Source organism: Taurulus bubalis, assembly GCF_910589615.1.
Source record: "Taurulus bubalis genome assembly, chromosome: 8".
NCBI classification, from domain to species: Eukaryota; Metazoa; Chordata; class Actinopteri; order Perciformes; family Cottidae; genus Taurulus; species Taurulus bubalis.
The window spans coordinates 18461023-18481253 of NC_136596.1; the positions used below are offsets into that span (position 1 = coordinate 18461023).

The 20231-nt window shown below is 40.0% G+C and overlaps 1 protein-coding gene across 2 annotated transcripts; it reads right to left on the reverse strand.

Annotated features, from left to right (window-relative positions):
• Positions 1-2275: 2275 nt before the first annotated feature.
• tango2 (transport and golgi organization 2 homolog) lies at positions 2276-18224 on the reverse strand. Of its 2 annotated transcripts, XM_079221927.1 has the most exons (10): positions 18178-18224; positions 17770-17829; positions 17348-17474; positions 13051-13139; positions 11479-11598; positions 11006-11123; positions 4852-4919; positions 4512-4662; positions 3456-3560; positions 2276-3115 (listed from the first exon to the last, which is right to left on the reverse strand). In XM_079221927.1, the coding sequence occupies exons 3-10, from the start codon at positions 17401-17403 to the stop codon at positions 2995-2997; spliced, it is 828 nt and encodes a 275-aa protein (XP_079078053.1). In that variant the 5' UTR covers positions 17404-17474; positions 17770-17829; positions 18178-18224; the 3' UTR covers positions 2276-2994. The 2 variants fall into 2 exon arrangements, with proteins under 2 accessions (XP_079078053.1, XP_079078054.1); XM_079221928.1 differs by lacking the exons at positions 17348-17474; positions 17770-17829; positions 18178-18224 and adding an exon at positions 17047-17071.
• Positions 18225-20231: the final 2007 nt, after the last annotated feature.

The following is a 20231-nucleotide window of genomic DNA, read 5'->3' on the forward strand; positions in this document are numbered from 1 at the left end:
AAACTGGCAAGCTAGTCCGACAACAGTTTATTGCAGACATACTCACCGATAAATATGACAAGATTGTCTTTTAGTAGGCACCAGGCTACCTTTCTAAATTATTATATTCTCGACGCAACGCCATACTGCCTCAACTGCAGCCTCGCCATCTTGAAGAAAACCACAGCGGCAAACCTACTCATGTCCCGCCTCCCGGTACCGGCGTTTTCTGAGTGATTGATGAGCAGGCCAATCACAACTTCCTTCATCGGCCTCGACCTGTACGAGTCAACCAGAGCCGTAAAAAGAGAGAGTCGCGTCAAGGGAAGTTAAAATGCTTGACTTCCAGGAAGCACCTGGCGGGCAATTTGCATGCGTAGATATTTGTAGAGATCGGTACAAACAGAGAGACAGGATTGTGCTAATTAGTAGTGATTAAATCCATCAATTTAAAATATGTAATAAGGAGAAGAATGTATGTAAGTGTAACAGCTACACTGCCTTGTTGACACATGCTAGGCTAAACCTTCCTTGTTTAAGGGACCAGTGATATTTAGTGGGATCTAGTGGTGAGGTTGCAGATCGCAAGCAACAACAAACCCCTCCGTTCACCCCTCCCATTTCAAGCGTGTTGGGGTAGGGACAGGTATCTTTAGGATTGTATTATTACAAGGAGCTGCTCTTAGTATAGCATGTATAAAAAAAAAGTCATAGTATGTCGAAAGCAGTAAAACAAAAGTCATAGTATGTCGAAAAAAGTGAAAAAATGTCATAGTATGTCGAAGAAAGTAAAATGAAAGGTCGTAGTATAGCATGTCAAAAAAAGGCAAAACTGACAGATCGAGGGAGACAGGTCTTAGTCAGGGAAGGTGACCAAGAACCCGATGGCCACTCGTTGCTGTGAAGAGAGGAGAACCTTCCAGAAGGACAACCATCAGTGCAGCTCTCCATCAAGTAAGCCTGTGTGGTAGAGTGGCCGGACGGAAGCCAAAAGAAGGAAAAGGCACCTGAAGGACTCTCTGAGCAGAATACACTACATTCTCTGTCTAATGAAACAAAGATTGACCTCTTTGGGGTCATGTCTGGAGGACGCCGGGCACCGCTCATCACCTGACCAATACCATCCCCACAGTTAGGCATGGTGGTGGCAGCATCTTGCTGTGGGGAACTGGGAGACTAGTAGGGATCGAAGGAAAGATGAATGCAGCATGTGCATACTTTTTTTTTATAAACACAGCCTGGGTTTCTTTTGTGTTGTCACCACCAGTGTATGTGGGTATATAATGTGATATCCTAAAGTGATAAGGGGCAGACCACAAGGAATATGTGCATTGCAATATCTCAACTTGCCAGTTGGGGTCACTATTCACCAACAGTAACAATGTGTGGCAGCCCAGTCAGCTAAATTAATAGTGATATATAATAATGAATAGTGGAAATGGTTTCTGAAAATAATTTTTCATCCATTTATATGAAGTTAAATCAACATAACATTTGATTTACTTTTCATCGTAGGAATAACAGATGTTTTACTAATCACATTACTGTGGCCCCAGAAACCAGAAGCTAAATGGATTTCAGCCATAATTAATTTAATTATTTGCACCTGCACATTTCCTACTGATTGTGCTGTACACTGCATGGAACAGCCCCATGGCTATAAGAAACCTCAACATCTTACAGTAGATCAAATGACGGGGACAAAAATTAAGTCATAATAATTGTGGGTTCGTCTGCTTTTGTAGGCACCTCAAGACTTGACAAAAACTGAATTTTTCACTGAAATACCCCTCTTCACACAAGATAGTTGAGAGTAGCAGAAAGATGTCACCGCGGATGGCTGCCACGGTGTTCTTCGAGTCCCTTCCCTCAGGCAGGAGGCTGCGGTCCATCAGAACCAACACCTCACTCCACAAGAACAGTTTCTTCCCATCTGCAGTTGGGTTCATAAATAAAGCCCAGACACTTACATCCCCAGGACAATTTGTTTTACAGTATAACACCCGTGTACATCTTTTCTCTATTAACATACACAACACTTTAATAATATACTTATTTTAACGTTCTCTTATTGTGAATATTTTCGCCTTTGAATTAGCGTCCCAACACGTAACGTGTGGATAAAGGGCAGAAAAACAGAGAGACACTTAGTAGAAGTAATACAAACGGTAAGAGGAAGAACCAGTTGTCTTTTTTATATAGATTAAATGCAGAAATGTTTAGTTACTTAACAAAGGGGTTTCATACAGTGTGATTGTGTCAACCATTAATGAATAGAAAGCCAAGTGTGAGGGTTTTGATATTTATTTGTTTGTCAAACAGCTGTAAAATGCTGTTATTTTATATATTTTTTTACCATGAAAATGGTTAGAGATCCATTGCCTGAAACAGTTTGCATTAAACATTTGCTGTAACCAACACTGAGGCTACAGTGTTGGGGCATAACTAAATACCTGCAACAGGGTTACCGTAATCCAACATTTAAAAAGTAGTCATAATTCTAATGTATGACAATTACTGTAAATTTAAATAAGATGATACATTCTCTAGAAATATACCGATGACCCAAAGATTTTATATTGTGTAAAACAGAAAATAATTTCAAATTCTAGTCCAGAAATTGTGCGTTAAGTGTATATTTAATAATAAATAATCTTGTGCACGGCGATATTGATTGCATTTCCAGCAGTTTACCAGAAATTTGTTACGCATTAGACTTTTTGAAGCAACCAAACCCTGTGGTTTTGTGTGTAGGTAAAAAAAAAAAAGAAAGTCCTTTACAAAATGTTTACTTTTCTTTGGCAATCTTAAATTAGCACACATTTTCCAAAGATGCATTTTAACTTAAATCAAAAGTAAGAAATACATATTGCTGATGTTAATGAGGCAGCTAGCATCTACTAGCTGAAGAAAAAGTGCATATGAATCTTTATTTTCACATGGCTGCTACGGCGCATCTGGAGGAGGGGAAGACGGATGGAGGAAGGCACAGAGTGGGTTTCCGCCATCGTTTCTTCACACCTGCAGTTTGAACTGGAAAGAACTGGTGCTCCATTTGCTTGTGTCACAGTTCAGCATGGTGCGCTCTGTGAAGGTCACATTACCCTCTGCGTCTATCAGGATAATTGTATTGGTCCTAGATGAGCAGGGACATGGGATACAAGCAAACAAACACATTAACAACGGAAAACCCCAACGAGCACAGGCAAGTGGCAGGAGTAACACTGTGGACAACCATGATCACTGAAAAGTCATATTTGCGCTATTGAGCAAAAACCTGTATTAAAAGTGAGCAGGCAGTGACCTTAGACCTTTTGGCCATAGCACAGCCTCTGTATCCCCCCTAGTCCACAGTGCATCACAGCGCAGACAGGATTGATTATGACACTGGGGATTCTTTACAGCCCTGTCAGTCACCTCAGGTAAAGACAACCAGGGGACAGCGCAGAGAGATTTAGCAGAAGTGGAAGACTGACCTTGTGCCATAAGGCGGGTAGCGAACAAACACTGCGGACTGAGCCTGGATCTCGGGCTTGCTGTAAGCATTACTCTGGCTCTCCAGAACTGGATCAGGCGTGTTCCTGTTAAACAAACCCACAAGACACCGCTTTGAGAAGCTTTAGAGAGTCAGCATAGCTCATTCTTTATCACATCCCCCATGCAGTATATACAAGTCAGCAATCCACTGTTGTTACTTAACCGGCTTTGTCTTTAATTTCTATATCAAGCTTGACTGAACATGCTGGTTTGCAAACTTTCTCTGAACTCAGCTCACTGACATCCGTTTCTGAAAATATCTCAGGCAAACAATAGGTCAAGCAATTGAGTCGTGATACCTTTTTTGTATATAATAAACAGCTACTAGCCACATTTCTCCATATGGTTTGAGAGTTTACATACTATATGCTCCTAATGAATGTTCAGGTCAAGTATAATATACTTGTAAGCTCATCTCTTGACAAAACGCACAATTTGATATTTGAAACTATGTTGCTTTCAATTCAGGGAATTCATTACTGCAATCTGGCCTAAATGTTGCAGGATTAGCCATTGTTTTTATTAGTTATGAAAATGAATTATTCTAAAATGTTCTTGTAGAGGTACAAGGCTGTCAGGACTAATGTCTATTAACTATATGCCAAGACCTAACAATTTCCTGGCTGGGGCACTAACTTCCTGGAGTCTTGGTTGTTTTCTTGAAAACATGGTGATAACACCACTACTTTTTCACTTATGTTCATACGGCACCGTCTCATCATATTCAACGTACAGACATAAGCGCGGTTATGCGTTTTCTCATCCAACTTTCAGCAAGAAAGGGAATTAACGTAACTTTTTAAATTTCCATCTGTCGGTGCATGTCAACATTCGTGACCCCATTAATGTCAATTCATCAATATTCAACCACTAAAATTGCCATGAAATCCATAGAAAATTTGATAAACAACTATCCCTAAACTAAAATGAATGAACAATGTTGTGGTGTGTGAATCTACAGTGAGGGCATGTCTCAGTGGGTGTTCACCACTCACTGTTCCTCATTACAGAGGACGTTGATCAGCTCTTGCACCAGTCCGTCGCAGGACAGGGACTGGTCGCTGACTACGCTGGTGAAGTGGCTTTTGCCTTGCAGCAGTTTTCTCCATGGAGTGTCCAGCAGCGAATTGCTCAAGCCATAGACTCCTGCTGAGGGGCATTTGAAGGACACAGACACAGATATACACTATTGAGCTCTGCTGGAGACCGTGTGGCAGGAAATTAATAAATAGACAATCTGATAGCGATATCAATATAGAAACATGAATGGGCCATAGGCCGAGAGGAAAGGACAGTTTCTACATCAACCATAGCAGCAAAAAAAAAAAAACAGACCTGGTTTTAGATAGATGGGTTCAGGGCTGCCTCTGTTTCCATAGTAACACATAGTGTCTTGTTTGGCTCTGCATGGGACACAGTAAGATGGAAAATTACAGATTGCATTTAGCGATGATTAAAGTTGTTCTTTTCCAATTATGAAGGCCGTGTCAGAGTCACAATGCTTCTCTGGTCTTGAAATAAACAAATACAGAAAATATAAATATAAATATATATATACACACAGACACTTTGTAGTATGTATTTTGCATAGTACCTGCTTTCTTATAATATATTTATATATTTTCAACTAGTTTTTATGCATCTTATTATGGGGATATTAATCTACTTTATATTCATGCTGTCCTATAGAAATCTATGCATTCTGGATCTACTCATCCTCTGTTGTACTCTTACATTAATTGTATCTCGTTATCTAATGGAAATATACTTTTTAGATCTAATTTTGTGTGGTAGAATTATAGTTGCCCATTATTTTAGTCATCATTTTATTGGTGATTGTGAAACTGTTGGATTCTCCGCCAATCAGCACCTGATTCTTTAAAAGACACACTCGATGAAGCAACATGCAAAACGCATGGTTTGCTCCTTCTCGTTGTTCATGTAATCTGTTAATAAAATAGTTTCCATCCTGGTATGCTGGTGTGCGCTGCAATCTTTTTTGTTTACAGCAACGAGTACTCTTGAGGGAATCCTGTGAAATGAGTGCTCAGGGTGAGAGAGAATATGAACAGTGAACCTACAATTGCCTTTGCAATCTTGGAAAATAGAAATTAATATGCCCGTTTCATTTGAGGCAATTCTAATGGAAAAATACCCAACAGCATCATTAATTGCAGCATTTCAATTCATCCTAAAAAAAAAAAAAAAGGAACAACTGGATAAAATTAATGCTTCAAAATGAAAAACAAAAATAGTGCTGCAAACAACTATGAATACCACAAAACCATTTAGTTATGGTGTTAGATCTCTTTGCAAAGGCCTCAGTTAGAGGGAATTTATTCAGTCTGAAAAATCTGTCTGACATTAAGGGCATCTGTGATGGCTTTGGTACAGGAGAGTGAATATTAAATTATGACCAAATCCTTTGAACCAGCAGTGGAATTAATTTTTGATGTCAATTTTATGACAGCCATACCAGTGGCATCAGTCAATCTGAAATGTGGCGCAACACTGCTTCAACATCTAACTTGGAAAGTTTCCCAGTCAATATCTGGCAAGACAGGAGCAGAATATGCTGCTGGGGTCGTAGCTCTGCCACAAACTTTATGAGACAGTTTTAAAAGCCAAAATACAGATCGGCCTTTTGTATCTACGATACATCAACATAAGCAGAACATGTTTTCCATAAAATCCATTAACAATGATTTCATATCTGATGTTTGGGACTGACACAATTAGTACATTAATTTATACGTTGATCATCACCCTACTTTGATAATCAATGCAACAAATTGATTCCCTTTTCAAGAAAAAAGGCCAAACGTTTGATTATTCCACTTTCTGTGTCCATTTGCAGCTTTATAGTCACTGTAAATTTAATATATTTTGGTTTGAACTGCTGGTCAGACAAAAGAAGCAATTGTCACATTGGATGTAGAATTATGATTGGCATTTCTTCGTTTTAATATTTCCTGATGTTTTATAGAACGCACAATGGATGAATTAATCTTGAAGCCAAAGATTTGAACTAAGTACAAGGCGTTTCAAGAACCTAGAGATGTATTTAATTTGGTTGGAATTATTACGCACACAAAATATGCAACACTTTATGCAAAGAAATATTTTTGTATATTTTGTTTATTTGCTTATCAAAGTGAGACAACTAAGGCTCGATAAAATGAAATGCCTCTGGTTTTCCACGGCCAAATGTAATGGAATAAGGGTGGATCTTTATCTTACTGTATGCTTGCATTTCACATTATGTACATAACAGTACTAATTGAAGATATCTCATCTGATTAGGGCTGCAACTAACGATTATTTTAATAATCGATTAATCGGATAAAAAAAAAAAAACGTTCATTTCCAACCCTTTATTCAAAAACAGAAGTGACAGTGCAAAACATCTTCAGAAAGTGCATAAACAGGTTGCTCCTTGAACATCCCTGAGCTGTTAATTAAAACAATAAAATGGACTAACACTAAAAACATATACATGTATACTTTACATCTGCCAAATGAGAGCCTTTTTTACTGTAATTGATCCCTCCAGAGGCTGCATTTACATACCCTGCGTTATCAATATGTATGAAATACTGGGACAGAGGGAAGCTGTACTGCTCCATATAGAGCGTCCTCTTCCTTAAACTCTTTCATTCTGGGTCTCTTAAAACCACGACGTCACGTTGTTGGCTAAGCCTAACTACGTGATTTGTTTCATTCTACTTTGAGTAAAAAAAAAAAAAAAACCTGCAGCCAGATCCGCCGGTGTGCCGGTTTAACGTTAACGAGTGACAGCGTGAACTGAACCAGACTGGGGGGTGACGGCATGTTTCATCACGTTACGTTTTTTTACAAGCAAGACTGAACTGTAACGGAACATAACGTAACTTTAACGACAATACACAACCAAACACGTTAGCTAACGCGATAGCAAGCTGACTAGCTTCCATTAAAAACAAGTTTGAGGAACATGAAGACGTTGATTGGCCAAGACTCGACTCGTCAAAGATCTTCTACTTTTGAGAACATCACAACCTCAGCTTTTCTCGTGTCTCACTCCAATCTCAGAAACGCTGGCCGGCCAGTTGCTCTGCTCCACTCTTTTTTTTTTTTCTCCGCGACTTATTGCCGGCATAATAATCGCGCGACACAACAAATCGATAATGAAATTCGTTGCCAACACTTTTGATAATCGATTTTTATCGATTTTATCAATTCGTTGTTGCAGCCCTACATCTGATTAGTTAGTTTATTATAATTAAGTCCATGATAACCGTCCTAGACTGAGGAAATAACATGTGGCACATACGGACATGAGCAAACACAAACAACAAATGATTAGTGCTAAACTTGCTTTTCTGCAAACAGTTTCCCCGGTGCAGAGGTCATCCTTTAGTGTTTGCACAAGCACTCTTCTGTCTTGTGTAAATTTCCTGGAGCTGAACGTTTTATTAAAAGGCAGGAAAATGTGTCCAGGCAGCTGAGAAAGAATCCTCAAAGCTGTAGGTTGACATTACACTTTCTCTGACTTTCTCTAATAACAAAACAAAGACTGTTATTGTTTCCAAGTTTTACCCAAAACCCAACTGAGCAGTCTGAATAAACAACTGCGTTTGCTGCCTATGAACACAGCAACACTGGCCAATGTTGACTCGGGTGACAGTAGTCACCCCTCATACATGCATGTACACAGTAGCTGCTGCTCAGCGGAAACCAGAAGGCACTGTAACCTGCAGGAAAACCGAAGAATCTGTAAAGCTTTGAACCTATTGTCATTTCTGCTGTGAGCAAACAAATGTTTGAGCTCGGCACTGAACTCAACAATACCCGAAAGGCCTGGTGTGTATGTACACAGTTTGCCCGTGATATGCATCAAATAGATCGTGGCGGTAGCTTGTGGAGGATTTGCAGGGAGATAGCTCTAGTTCTGCCATTTGATACTGGCACAATTATAGAAAGTCACATCAGGTGTGCTGTGGGTTGATTTGGGCTGAGATGAGGGAGCTGCAGGAGGTCAAGGCCACTGGGCAGAGCGAGAACGAGGGGGGAAGAGTCAAAAGCAGGCTTTTTCAGATCTCGGTAAGAGAAGTAATCAGTATGCTGGCTGGGAAACGATCTAATGAAGAGTCCTCTATACTGAGGCTTCGGAGCAGTTTCCCCATCACCAGCTGGGGTGTAGTTGCCTGGAGATGGTTGGATGAGCTTTCGACATTATCAGTTCAGAATGTAGATGGGCATGTTAGTGGGGGCTCCTGGGTAACGGCAGCATGTACTCCCCATATCCAAAACACACACATCTGTGCGTGTACACCCACACATGCAGAGATTAAAGGCATGGAAATGGTGTTCGGTGCATTTTGAGCCATTCTAGCAATGTTATGTTAAATATTGAGAGTGCATCCATCCCTGATACTGTGAAATGTGCATATCTGATGCTCAACTGTTTGTCTTATATTCAATAAAATGAATAATATCGGGGCACTGATTTTAAAGTGAGAGCGACATGAAATGGAAGATCAAAAACAAATGTATCGAAAAGCCAAATGGAAGGTTGGATAATGCAGCCTTGAGAGCATCAAGCAGAGAAGATCCTAGCTCTAAATGTGAAAATATATGGTAATAGCTCCACAGAGGGAAGGTTAGGATGTACAACTCAACCCATTCATTGAGACGTGACCAAACAGAACAGTGAATGTTCTGTCCATCCATCCATACTCTGATGCACACTACAGTGGAAAACAAATAGGCTGGTAAATAAGGGTGTTTATTAATAAGATGCCGGCTAGCTTTCTGTCTAAGTGTCTTCTCCATCTGCAAAGAAAGCAGCTCCCCTCAGATGGTATTTGAGGAGGGAAACATACACAGTACATTCACAGCACGGGGTTCTGGCGAGTGATTTCCGCCCTCGATGACCGCCCAGGCAAAGCGGAAGACGTAAGGCATTATCACAACAAACACACAGGGTTTGCTGGTGTACCATGAGCGTGGGGTGGCACCTTATTCCTTAATTTAAGGGGCTGTGCAGGCGTAACTACAGCTCCCAGTCTTAATAAGGACATTTGCATATCGTGATGGCTTCAGCCTATCAAAGAAACAACAGCAAAGCTATCCAACTGCTGTTTAGTCCGATGAGAAAAGAGGAAAGGAAAGGGCTTTTCAAAGGCTGAATCAATACTGAAGCTGCAAATTGCTGATACGTTTTTTTACATGGAATTCGGAGCACATCTCTATTCCATTCATAAGGTTTTCAACAAGCGCTAACAGTGCATACAACGGCAACAGTGCTGACAGAACCAATATAGCATGTACAGTAAATACATGTTTAAGTGGAGCATGGGGCTGTATTATGAGAGACACTCAACATTTTAAGAGTTTGGAGGGTGGTATCTTTTTTTAACCTGTCAAAAACCATTACGTCCATGTCTAAGACATCATTGTTTATTATCTTACATGTCAGTAAGAAACATTACAAATCAGTCAGAGAGAGATTTCATCCAACCAATAGTGCTAACATTAGCTTAACTATTTACTACCGCATTTATCTACAGCAAATTCAATCTGCCAGTGACAATTGCAATTTCTGTCATCTCCGTTTAAAATCAAAGACCAATTGTTTCAATAAATTGAACCATATTGGAGGTCTGCAGCAATGATTTGCTAACATCATAGTTTTGAATATGCACCTCTTACAACAGAAAACCAATGTATTCTGTCCAACCTAAAATGAATACTAACAAATGGAAGAAGGGCTGCCAAGCAGAAGAAAATCCCCCTGAGGCCTTGTTACCAGGACACACGGATCATGAGACCCAACTCCTCTGTGGAAACCCGGATGTTTTTTCCTGTCCCCCGCCAGGGATACAGTTAGGTAGGGGCATGTGTTGAAGCTGAACCATCAGCCTCTTGCTGGCAGAAACTGAGACGCGTTTCCATGCCAATTGTCTACAGGGGCCTCCACCATGGCATCTATCTTGGTTTGTACTAATCCCACTTTGATTTCCCCCCTTTGTCAGACCACCAAATTCAGTCAAGACCAGAAGGCGAAAAATGAAAAACCCCTCATTATTTTTAATACTGTCTAGATTTTCTTCATCTGAAACCCTGAAATATGAACAGGTTTTCCTTTAGACATGTAATGCTGGCTCTTTCACAGCTCAGCAGCTTTTTTCCAGTTCTTGTTTAGCACACAAGAGATTACTCAACAAGTTTGAAAAGAATAAAAACAAATCTCAGTTAGATTTATTTGCTGACACTTGTCTTAACATCTGACATTCTTAGGTGGCCACAATTTGTATTTGTTCTACCTCTGGAAAAAATGTCAACTTGCAAAACGAATAGTGTATGGCAGCTTTCTTGAAGACAAATGTGTCGTTTTGCTACCAAATCTTGGCACTAGGGATTCTCATGATGTTAACATATCTTTGACTCAGCCCTATCAATTGATGGACTATACACTCAGAGGGATTTCACCCCACCTTGAACTCACTTGAACTCCGCTGTGAGGAGGTTGAAACCATTGTACAAGTGGCTTTCTGCTGACACCTTCTTTAGGTAAGAGTAGCTGTCCAGATCCTTGTCCATAAGGTAGTTAGACACTAGACATCCTGCAGAGCAACATGGGTAACAATGAATAGTTCTTAAATTATGCACTCAATGAAACCAGCCTAATGAATACATATAAAACATGTACATATAAATAATAAAAAAGATATTTAAAACTTGCAGGACAAATAATTTCACCAGATCTTCCCAAAAAATGCAATGCTGTTCTTTTAATTGTGGATGACAAAAAAAAAAAAATATAGTGCCAACTTAAATATATATAGATGAGAAGACTAAAAATGTATTAGAAACGGTTAACTTATCAAATAAATACACTGCAAGATGATTCACAGGAGACTATGGATGTCGTAACACTAGGCATTTGATGAGTCAACATATTTGTCATGGTTGGCGCACCTCTTCCTTGTGCATCAGGGTTGAGAGACTTTTCCATATAGTTGGTGATTGCAGCCAGCTTGCCCCGCTTGCTGATCCCCAGCCATGATCCTCCTTCCTTTCCACATTCAAGGTCCAGGCCTGGTAAATGCAAAAGCAGTAAAATGTTTATTAAAACGCAGCTCCAATGTTCATCAGAATTTCATGTAAAACATACTGCATGCTTTTAGTAGCCATTAAAGGCACAAGTAACTTGGAATAACCGCTATCACAATATCAAATGACAAAAAAAGAAGAATTATTACACATTGGTTTATCCTATGTTCAACACAGGTAACTCTCTCTTAAGAAGTTCAATTGATAGCGCTGCAATTGTTTAACGACACAGCAGATCATATGAAAATGTAAAAATATGAAATCTGTCAACAGGCAAGCAAACAAGTCACCACATGAAAAATAACGTTGACAAACAGTTGAATCTAATAGTCATCTTATGACAATGGGGAACATCCTTGGGAAGGCAAACCCTCGATGGACAAACAGCAAAATGTCCTCACAAAGACAGTAAAACGACATACTGAACTTGAACTTGCCTGCATTTAGATGCATCTATTGAAACATTCCATTGTAGCTTTGGCGGTAATTAAATAAAATCAGTCCATCAATAAATCTGTTGTTTTCTTTCCACATTCCTCTTCTTCAAATGAAATGGCATGTGCACTACACTTCCTGGCGATCAATAAAGACAGGTCCACTTACACTGACAGTGACCGAGGGAGCCAAATGGTCTAGTTCCTCCGGGAGTGAATGGAAAGCTAGCCTGATCCCACTGGGAGCTATAGCTTACTTCCCTTCTCGTCATGCTATGTCTTCTTAAGGGCCCTGCCTCCCCACCCTCTAGCCCCGCAGATAAGGCAGAGACATTCATTCCTGTCACACCGCATAAAAGCAGCGATCAATTAAGAGCCCACTACTGGAGTCCTGACCCCTCTATTACAGAGGGGAGAAGCAGACTGATGAACAACAGGGCTATCTCAGCGTTTCCCCCTTTGGCAAAAAAAAAAGATTGATTTCCTCTGCTTGGCCATAATGTGTATTGGACATCAGTCAATTAAATATAGTTTACTGCGGGTGGGGAGGTACAGTGACAGAGCGGATAAGAATGTGAGTCTCAGATGGACGAGACAGATTTTTCCTTGATTATTGAAAGCCATTTAGCTTTGAATAAAACTGTAGTCAAACACGGCTAAATAGCCAACATCTGCTGCATTGTCGGAGAGCCAAGAGAGATTTTGTAAGTCTAACACAGTCTAAGTCCATTGGTCTTGATTGAACATTTAATTTTCCTTAATTGTTTAAATATATTATCCATTGCCTGATTTTCTATCATTTTGTTTGCACTGTTTTACCGTTTTGGCCAAATCTTCTTTGCTAAAGAGCCTTCCAACCTTCGGGACTTATCTTGTTAAATGAAAGCCAGATAGAGACAAAACCTGCACTTCAAAACACAACTAACTGGTATAACTTGCTTTAGGTTTACTTTTTAATCACACATGGAAGAAGACCAGCAATGTATGTAATGTACAGACTTACCGCTGAGGATCTCAGTGTTGCTCCCCCAGAAGTCTGCAACTTTGGACGGCCTGCTGTAGAACTCATCTCGGTTTGCAGCCAAAATTAGCCTGGAAAGAGGGAGGAAGAGGGGTTTAGATAGTTGTTATTTTTGTTCATTCAGGGAATCTTGTTTCTTTGCCGTGATCCAATGAGGTATTAAAGAAGGCAATCGCTGGTCTCGCTGCCTTCATAAAGGTCTCAGATATGCCCAGGAGTCTCGCAGTACAGTTATATTGCAAGTTGATTGAGTATGATGCGAGGGATACAAAAGGCCAAGGATACAGGGAGGAGGTCCTTTAAAGATGACCAAAGAAGAGATGATCAAAAGGAAGGGGACCGCTAAAGGACAAACCAATATAAAAGTTACAAACAACTCGTCTTTATAGACAGAAAATAGTGTACCAATGTCAGTGTAACACAGCAGCTTGGCACCTTTGATTTTTATTTCCTATTCAGTGCATTATAAACTGAGAGTGATGTGGACAGCATTCATTACACTGTCTCTATCACAGTTATATCAACACTGATGGTATGACGTTCATTTAAGAATTCACATTGTACAAAGTTAAACTCATTGTCGTGGACAATTATAATAAAGATGAAGAAATGTATTATTTGTTCAGTGTCAGGGTTTGGTGTTTTGAGAGGCCTCGGAGTCCTTCACACTTGGCATGCTGTATGTGAGGAGGCTCTGTGTCTCGAGGTTAAGATAAGTTTGAGAATCTGAGGAGGTCTGGACCATTGTTAGGTCTCCTCCCTGGTGTTGTGTTGGTACAAGATTCTGTATGATGTGGGGCATACTGTGGAACGCCGAGCACATGCAATGTAACTTTAACATTTTGGTTTATCTGCGTCCATACATATAAGCCGTACCAAGATATTCTGTGACATCTTCTTTTGTATATGTATTAATCTGACATGACAGATTGAGATAAACAATATCATCTCACAAAGCTGCTTGCACTTGCCTTGCATCAGTAAGCTTCCCAGGTGTTTTATCAGCTTTTATTGCCTAAGCAAAGCGGCAACACTAACATGTACTGCTACGATCACGAATGAACAGTCGGAACAGTGTCAGACACAGGCTGCCTGTCAGTTAAGCGCCGCACTACAACCTCGACCTGCATTATTAATCAGGGTGTCAGTGAGTAATGGTGCCATTATGTCCATGGCCATTAACGATTACAAACTGCATTGTGACCTGTTTCTAATGCAACACCAGCCATTAGATTCTTTACCAGCCGGTAACAACTGGCACAAAGCAACACACACATGCACACAACCCCTCATCCAGCTAATTTCACCCATACAGTGATTATGAAACACAGGAAACAATTATTATTTTGCTCAGAGGAGAAGATGACCTATCACCATTGCATTGGGTGACCTTTGTAAATATGAATTAGCATTCTAGCAGAGAATCATGGGCTTATGTATTTTATGGTGTGTAAGCACCAACACATGTGCAGCTTAGTCAATTATACTAATTGTTGTACATTTATAGAACTTGAGTTGAGATAATTGAGATGTGGATTTAACTACTGCATAGGAGCAATCACACACCCTTTGGGCAAACTACACAGGCCAGAGAAAAGAAGAAAAAGCTAATGAAATGTATTGACCTCTATAATAGCTGCATGTTCTTTCTGAGCGCACAATGCCCCTTGTTAAGAGCAAACAGATAACCCAAACAGGCCTAACAGGGCCGACCTCTGTGCATTAGGTGGTAATGATAGCCTGTTCCCATGGCACTGTGTGAGTCACAACTGTTCCAGAAAACAAAGCTAACACTAATGATGCTACATCTGAAAGAGCATCTGCTATCGGATCCTGAGGGGGAAATCACATGCAAGCCGCTCTGATCACAGTCAGCCAGCTGCATCATGTTGGAAGAATGGTGAGAAGCAGCGAGGTATCAAAGCTCTTCATGAATACCCAACTCTGATTCTTTGTCTATTCAGTAAACTCAATGGTTTGGGGGCTCGTAGGAGCCACTTTAGGTTTGCGTGGAATTATGTATTTAAGGATATTCATGTTTCAAAACGTTTTTTGGTGACTATGTGACTTTTCCTCGAGATCCAAGGATTCACTCGATAAGTGGAAACTTTAGTTTGCTGGCAGTGCCACGGGGAAGGTCAGGGGGTTACCAAGATCAAGGATATCCATCCAGTAGTCGTCAGGAAGTGTCAGTTCAAAACCACAAATCTCAACCTCATGGTTGCACTAAAAGGAAGGTCAGGGGATCACCAAAGTCTGTCGGATTCCTCCTCGGGGGACCATGAATGTCACGACAAAAAAATGATGGCAATCCATCCAACAACTTTGAGATATTTCAGTCTGGACCATAGCGGTGGAATGACCAACAGACACTGACATCCTTAGGGGCTAAACATGTGAAAGTCTTACCGACACGCTGCCATAATATATAATGAGCATATTCATGTTTCCACAGGGATCACGCTTTCCTCTTAAGCCAGCGTTTGGCTCAAAATATCAACTTGCTAACAGCACATAACAATTGAATTGTCAGCTTGCCATAAGTAACATCATACTCCGAAGGAGATAAACATGTTTTGCAGTTTGCTTATGCCATACCTTCTAAAGGAAGTACTACAATTATAAGCTTGAATCATGTTACAATGTTTTTAGTTTGATTGCACATTTCTTTGAAATAATAAATAAAAAAACAGTACTGGCTGGAAAACGACTTTTGAAATACAGAAATACTTATTTCTTAATGTAACTGAAATCTTGCCTTTAACACAATTTAGTCTGGGTATCCTGAACAGTCCTTTTGATTTACACATCACCGCAGCAAGAGAAAACTACTTCTGCAACTAGTAGCCTCTATATATAGCACTGATGTAACCACATTAGGACACAGTACATTTCACCTTTCCCCAGGTTGAGGCCTGAGTCAGAACTCATACCACACCTCAGCTGTGGCCTCTTAGGCAGAGTCAGACTCCCAGAGGGAAGGACAAAGATGGTCTATGGTCAGGTAGAGGGTTCACTCTCAAATTTAGCGGGATGATAATGTGCTGGACTTGACATCACCCTGTAACTCACAATGACAGTATATAGTGCACTGCTCTGTGCTGCCGACTGAAAGTTACCATTAACTGTCAGGTAGGGCACATGGAGGTTGCATAAAGATTCAGTCAGTGCTTTAAAATGGTAAATTAGAGCAACACATGAGCTGTATTCTCTATCGTAAGCAAGTGCATAATTTGCCTAATAATGACGCAGTTTTCTATTGCAAAATAAGTCTACCTATGGGTACAAATAAAGTAACCAACCCAGCTATTCATGTCATCCAGTAAAATAACTTGAGCAAGACTGACACCTCCAAAATCAGTTGTCACATTTCTATAAAATAGATAAAACAGAAAATTGATTCTCTTAACTCCTTTGTCACTATACTGCTATTTGTGTGTGCAACTCCCAAAGCTCCAAGTGATGCACTAGACAAACCTGGAACAAGATGAAATCCAGACAATTGCAGCATTGCCAGAGTATGACAGCAGTGATGTCAAGACTTGACACCTGAACGGGTTTTCACCTCATATTCATTTTTTAAAAACGTATCTATATATTCTGTTTCTAACACTTCACTGAAGCCATATGATGCAAATGAAAAGACATTTTCAAACCCAGCTCTTGTTATAGTTGCATCAAAAAGAAGTATCATGCATAATTGTTATACTCACTTCTCAACAATACAGTCTATTGAGTATCTTCTAAAAAAACAGCCTCACAACCCTGTTTATCAAGATGGCCCAATTAGTGGCTACTTCTGGATTAAAAAAAGGTATACATACAGTAAACAGTGCAGTGCCAAAACCAAAAGGGCACAGGTTCTTATCATGTTTCATCCTCATCTTAGTGTCTTCCCACTTGCTGCTTGAAACTTTAGATTAATGTAATTGCATATAAAAGACACATTTGTCAACTGCTCTAGCAGAGAGAACTCACCAGTAAGCCATCGTCTCTGTCATAGGTCTGGAGGCAGCTCCCTTGTTTGCTCTAAAACTTATAAGGATATGTGAACGTTTGCAACATAGCGGTAGCTACAGTAAGTGCCAATTAAAGTACACTTTCTACACATGTTTCATGATCGTCTGGAAGCATGATCTATCATATTTCCGTTGCAAGTCCTTTCTTTTTGGAATTCTCTTTTCGGGACAGCACGACTGACCAAATTAGCCGTCTTGTGTACTTACTTTGCATCGAGCACAGTAAGATTAAAAGTTTGTTGAAAGGCTTGACTGCTCACCTGTAGGCATTTTTGGATGCGGGACGGGGGTCAAACTTGAAGAAAATTATACACATGGATGGATGGATCGTAGGTTTGATGACAAAGTTTCACTCAATCCTCGCCTGCCTTCAAATCTGAGTCATGTCTGTCAAATAGAAAGACAACATAAACCATGGATGTTCGTTGACTGTAGAAATGAGACATCGGTTGTGAAACAAGTGTTGAAAAACAGGTTTGGGTGCGTTTCAATTTTAACATTAATATACAGACTGAGATGACACCACTAAGGTTGTCTTCTCTGTCTGTGTCCATGGAGAATATATCTGGATGAAAAATACTTGGGGATGTTCATGCCCAAACCTAAACAATGCACTAATCACAAAAAAAAAATACTTTACTAAAACCGACGTTACTTTACTATTGATTACTTCGATACTTACACAGGGTACTTAGCTGTAGGAAAACAAATGGAGCATCCAGAGGGCATGCTGTGTGTCCTCCTGTGTGCATGACCAATGTTCAGAATAGCAAGGGTTAGGCATGGGATCATAAAAGGTTTATTATCCTTGTCCTACTTTTAACTGTCATGACAGCAAAGGTTACAATACGTGACGCCGCGTCCGTGATTCACAATGTCATTCAATGATGATGCCACCGAGCGAGCCTCTATGTAGCGTTTCAGCGCAACTAGTTAACCTAAGTCTAATCAATAACTAGCTAATGTTAGCATGTCTGCAGTTAATTACGTAAAGATGAAAAAAGCAAAGCAAACTTTAGCTAATGTTGCCGACTTAACGTTTGTTACGTACGTAGGACTGCACACAATCGCGTATAAGCTAATGGTTTACCTGCTGTATCCAACACAGTTAGTTCTGCTCGCTTTATCGATACACTTGCTCTTGAAAACTAAAAGGAAGTGTCCACACGGAGTCCCCTCGATTTCTGTCTCCAGTCGTCTCATTAGCCTCTCCAGCGGGCGTGAATATGTATTCTCTATGCGTTGGCTTGAATCCCGCCCACTTTGGCACTGTCAGTGCATAAAACGAGTGCCCTTAAAACGAGGCTCTGAATCACGCTGTGATTGGTCAGTTTACAAGAAATAAAGCGACCACACGCACACAGCAAACAGTAATAATGACGTTTCCGGTTATTTCATAATAAAAGCATTAGTATTAAAAACACGTTTTGGTAAAATTATTCAAAAATATTTGTCTTGGCTTGTTGATACCAGAGCTAAATTGGAGCAAACGTATTTTTCTTTATTGACTTTAATTAGATACAATGATCAACCTTTTAACACATGATGCTCCAAAGAGTTTCATCTGACTGAAATGGCGGAAGAACAATTCTAAGTGCTGAATGATTATAGCACCTTTAATAAGAACCAGACACAGTTAAAAAAAAAAAATATATATATATATACAAAATGAAAAAACTCACACCAGTTCAATGCATAACATATGGTATACACAGAAGGTTGTCCACTACCATGACATTTAAAATGAAAAATAACTGCTCTTTGCTGATTTATTCTGCACAGAAAAACTATATTATATTGTATATGTTTTACTGTGGTATTTGTTTGGCTTTGATAACTTTTACTTTGAAAAATATCCACTAGACGTTTTCTGTGTATTTGTGCTGACTTGACAATACCACAGTACCAGTAAACAACAATAGGAGCACCGAATCTAGAGAAATAGAAGATGGGACATGTTAAAACAAAGGATCAAATATAACCAATACATACGGGTGACTAATTGATTTTCTGTGTTGTGTGGCATTTAATTGAGCGAGTTAACAAAATCATATTTTTCCATAAACAAATATAGTATTGACTACTTACCAAATGAGAACATTTAAAGTAATAACAGAGTACATTATATCATAATTATGCAGATAAATCATCAAAAAGTAAATCACAAATGTCCTCCATCACTCTGCGAATGGTGATGGGCGGAGACACCTTGTGACCGATAGTATCCTGCACTGTTGTGGATGAGAGGGTAGAGGCTGCCCTGCCTTTCATACAACACAACGTCGCAGTCACTAACCAGTGATAATTAACGATAGTCACATTAACAATACCGTTGCGAGAAGTTACTTTTAAATCAGTTAGGATCGCCTTCTTCGTTTTTGTGTGTGTGTATGTTGCGCGTGACTAAAGGACGCGCGAGCAGCAACCTGACAACTCTAGTTTGCGATATCGAAGGTTTCCACGGGCTACTACTATCCCTGCAGCAGACACGTTGCATGCAGAACAGCGTTGTTGAGCCGAAGCTCGGACTACTGCACGTCACACCGGAGAGTCTCCTCGCTTTCAATAACAAGGATGAACAGAAGAAACTGAGGTAGGCTTTTATCAATAGGATACAGCTCTTTGCTTTCTCGCATGTGGTGGAAGATTATCGTGCAACGCCAAGTTGTAGTCTGTGCCATTACAACTCAGAAGGAGGGTGTGACAGTAATATAATAACAACAATATAATTACAATGAAAATTAAAAAAAATGTATGAACTGAAAATAAACCGTCGGCTTCCTTTTGGGCGAGTGAGCGGTGCTCGTAACGCATTGATTAGGATACACGGACCCGGTGTGTTAGAAAAGATTTGCCACGCTTTTATGAAATATGCGGTGTTTTTTTAACGCGATACGACGGTGGGAACTAAATTACTAGCTTATTATATCACAGTCATTGATTTAAAAAGTAAAATGTACTGTGTAGTGTTGTGTTGTTGAAAGCTCTCATCGCTAATGAATGCGGTCGAAGGCAGCGAGCGCGAGCTTCAACGAGCTGTCAATCATCTCATCCTTCCATTGTGTTGCTCCTCCTGTTTGTGAGTGAGTTACCATGGAGAGTCTTCCGGTTCTCTCCTCTAATTACCTTATTAGAAGAAGGGGT

Bases quoted from the DNA above. Each gene is read 5' to 3' on its own strand.
- tango2 (XM_079221927.1), bottom strand. From the start codon at position 17,403: ATGTGTATAATTTTCTTCAAGTTTGACCCCCGTCCCGCATCCAAAAAT. The intron at 4,920-11,005 runs GTGAGTTCAAGG...TGTCCCATGCAG, and splicing joins CTCCTCACAGCGGAGTTCAA to AGCCAAACAAGACACTATGT. The intron at 4,663-4,851 runs GTCTGTTTTTTT...GCCCCTCAGCAG, and splicing joins ACCCATCTATCTAAAACCAG to GAGTCTATGGCTTGAGCAAT.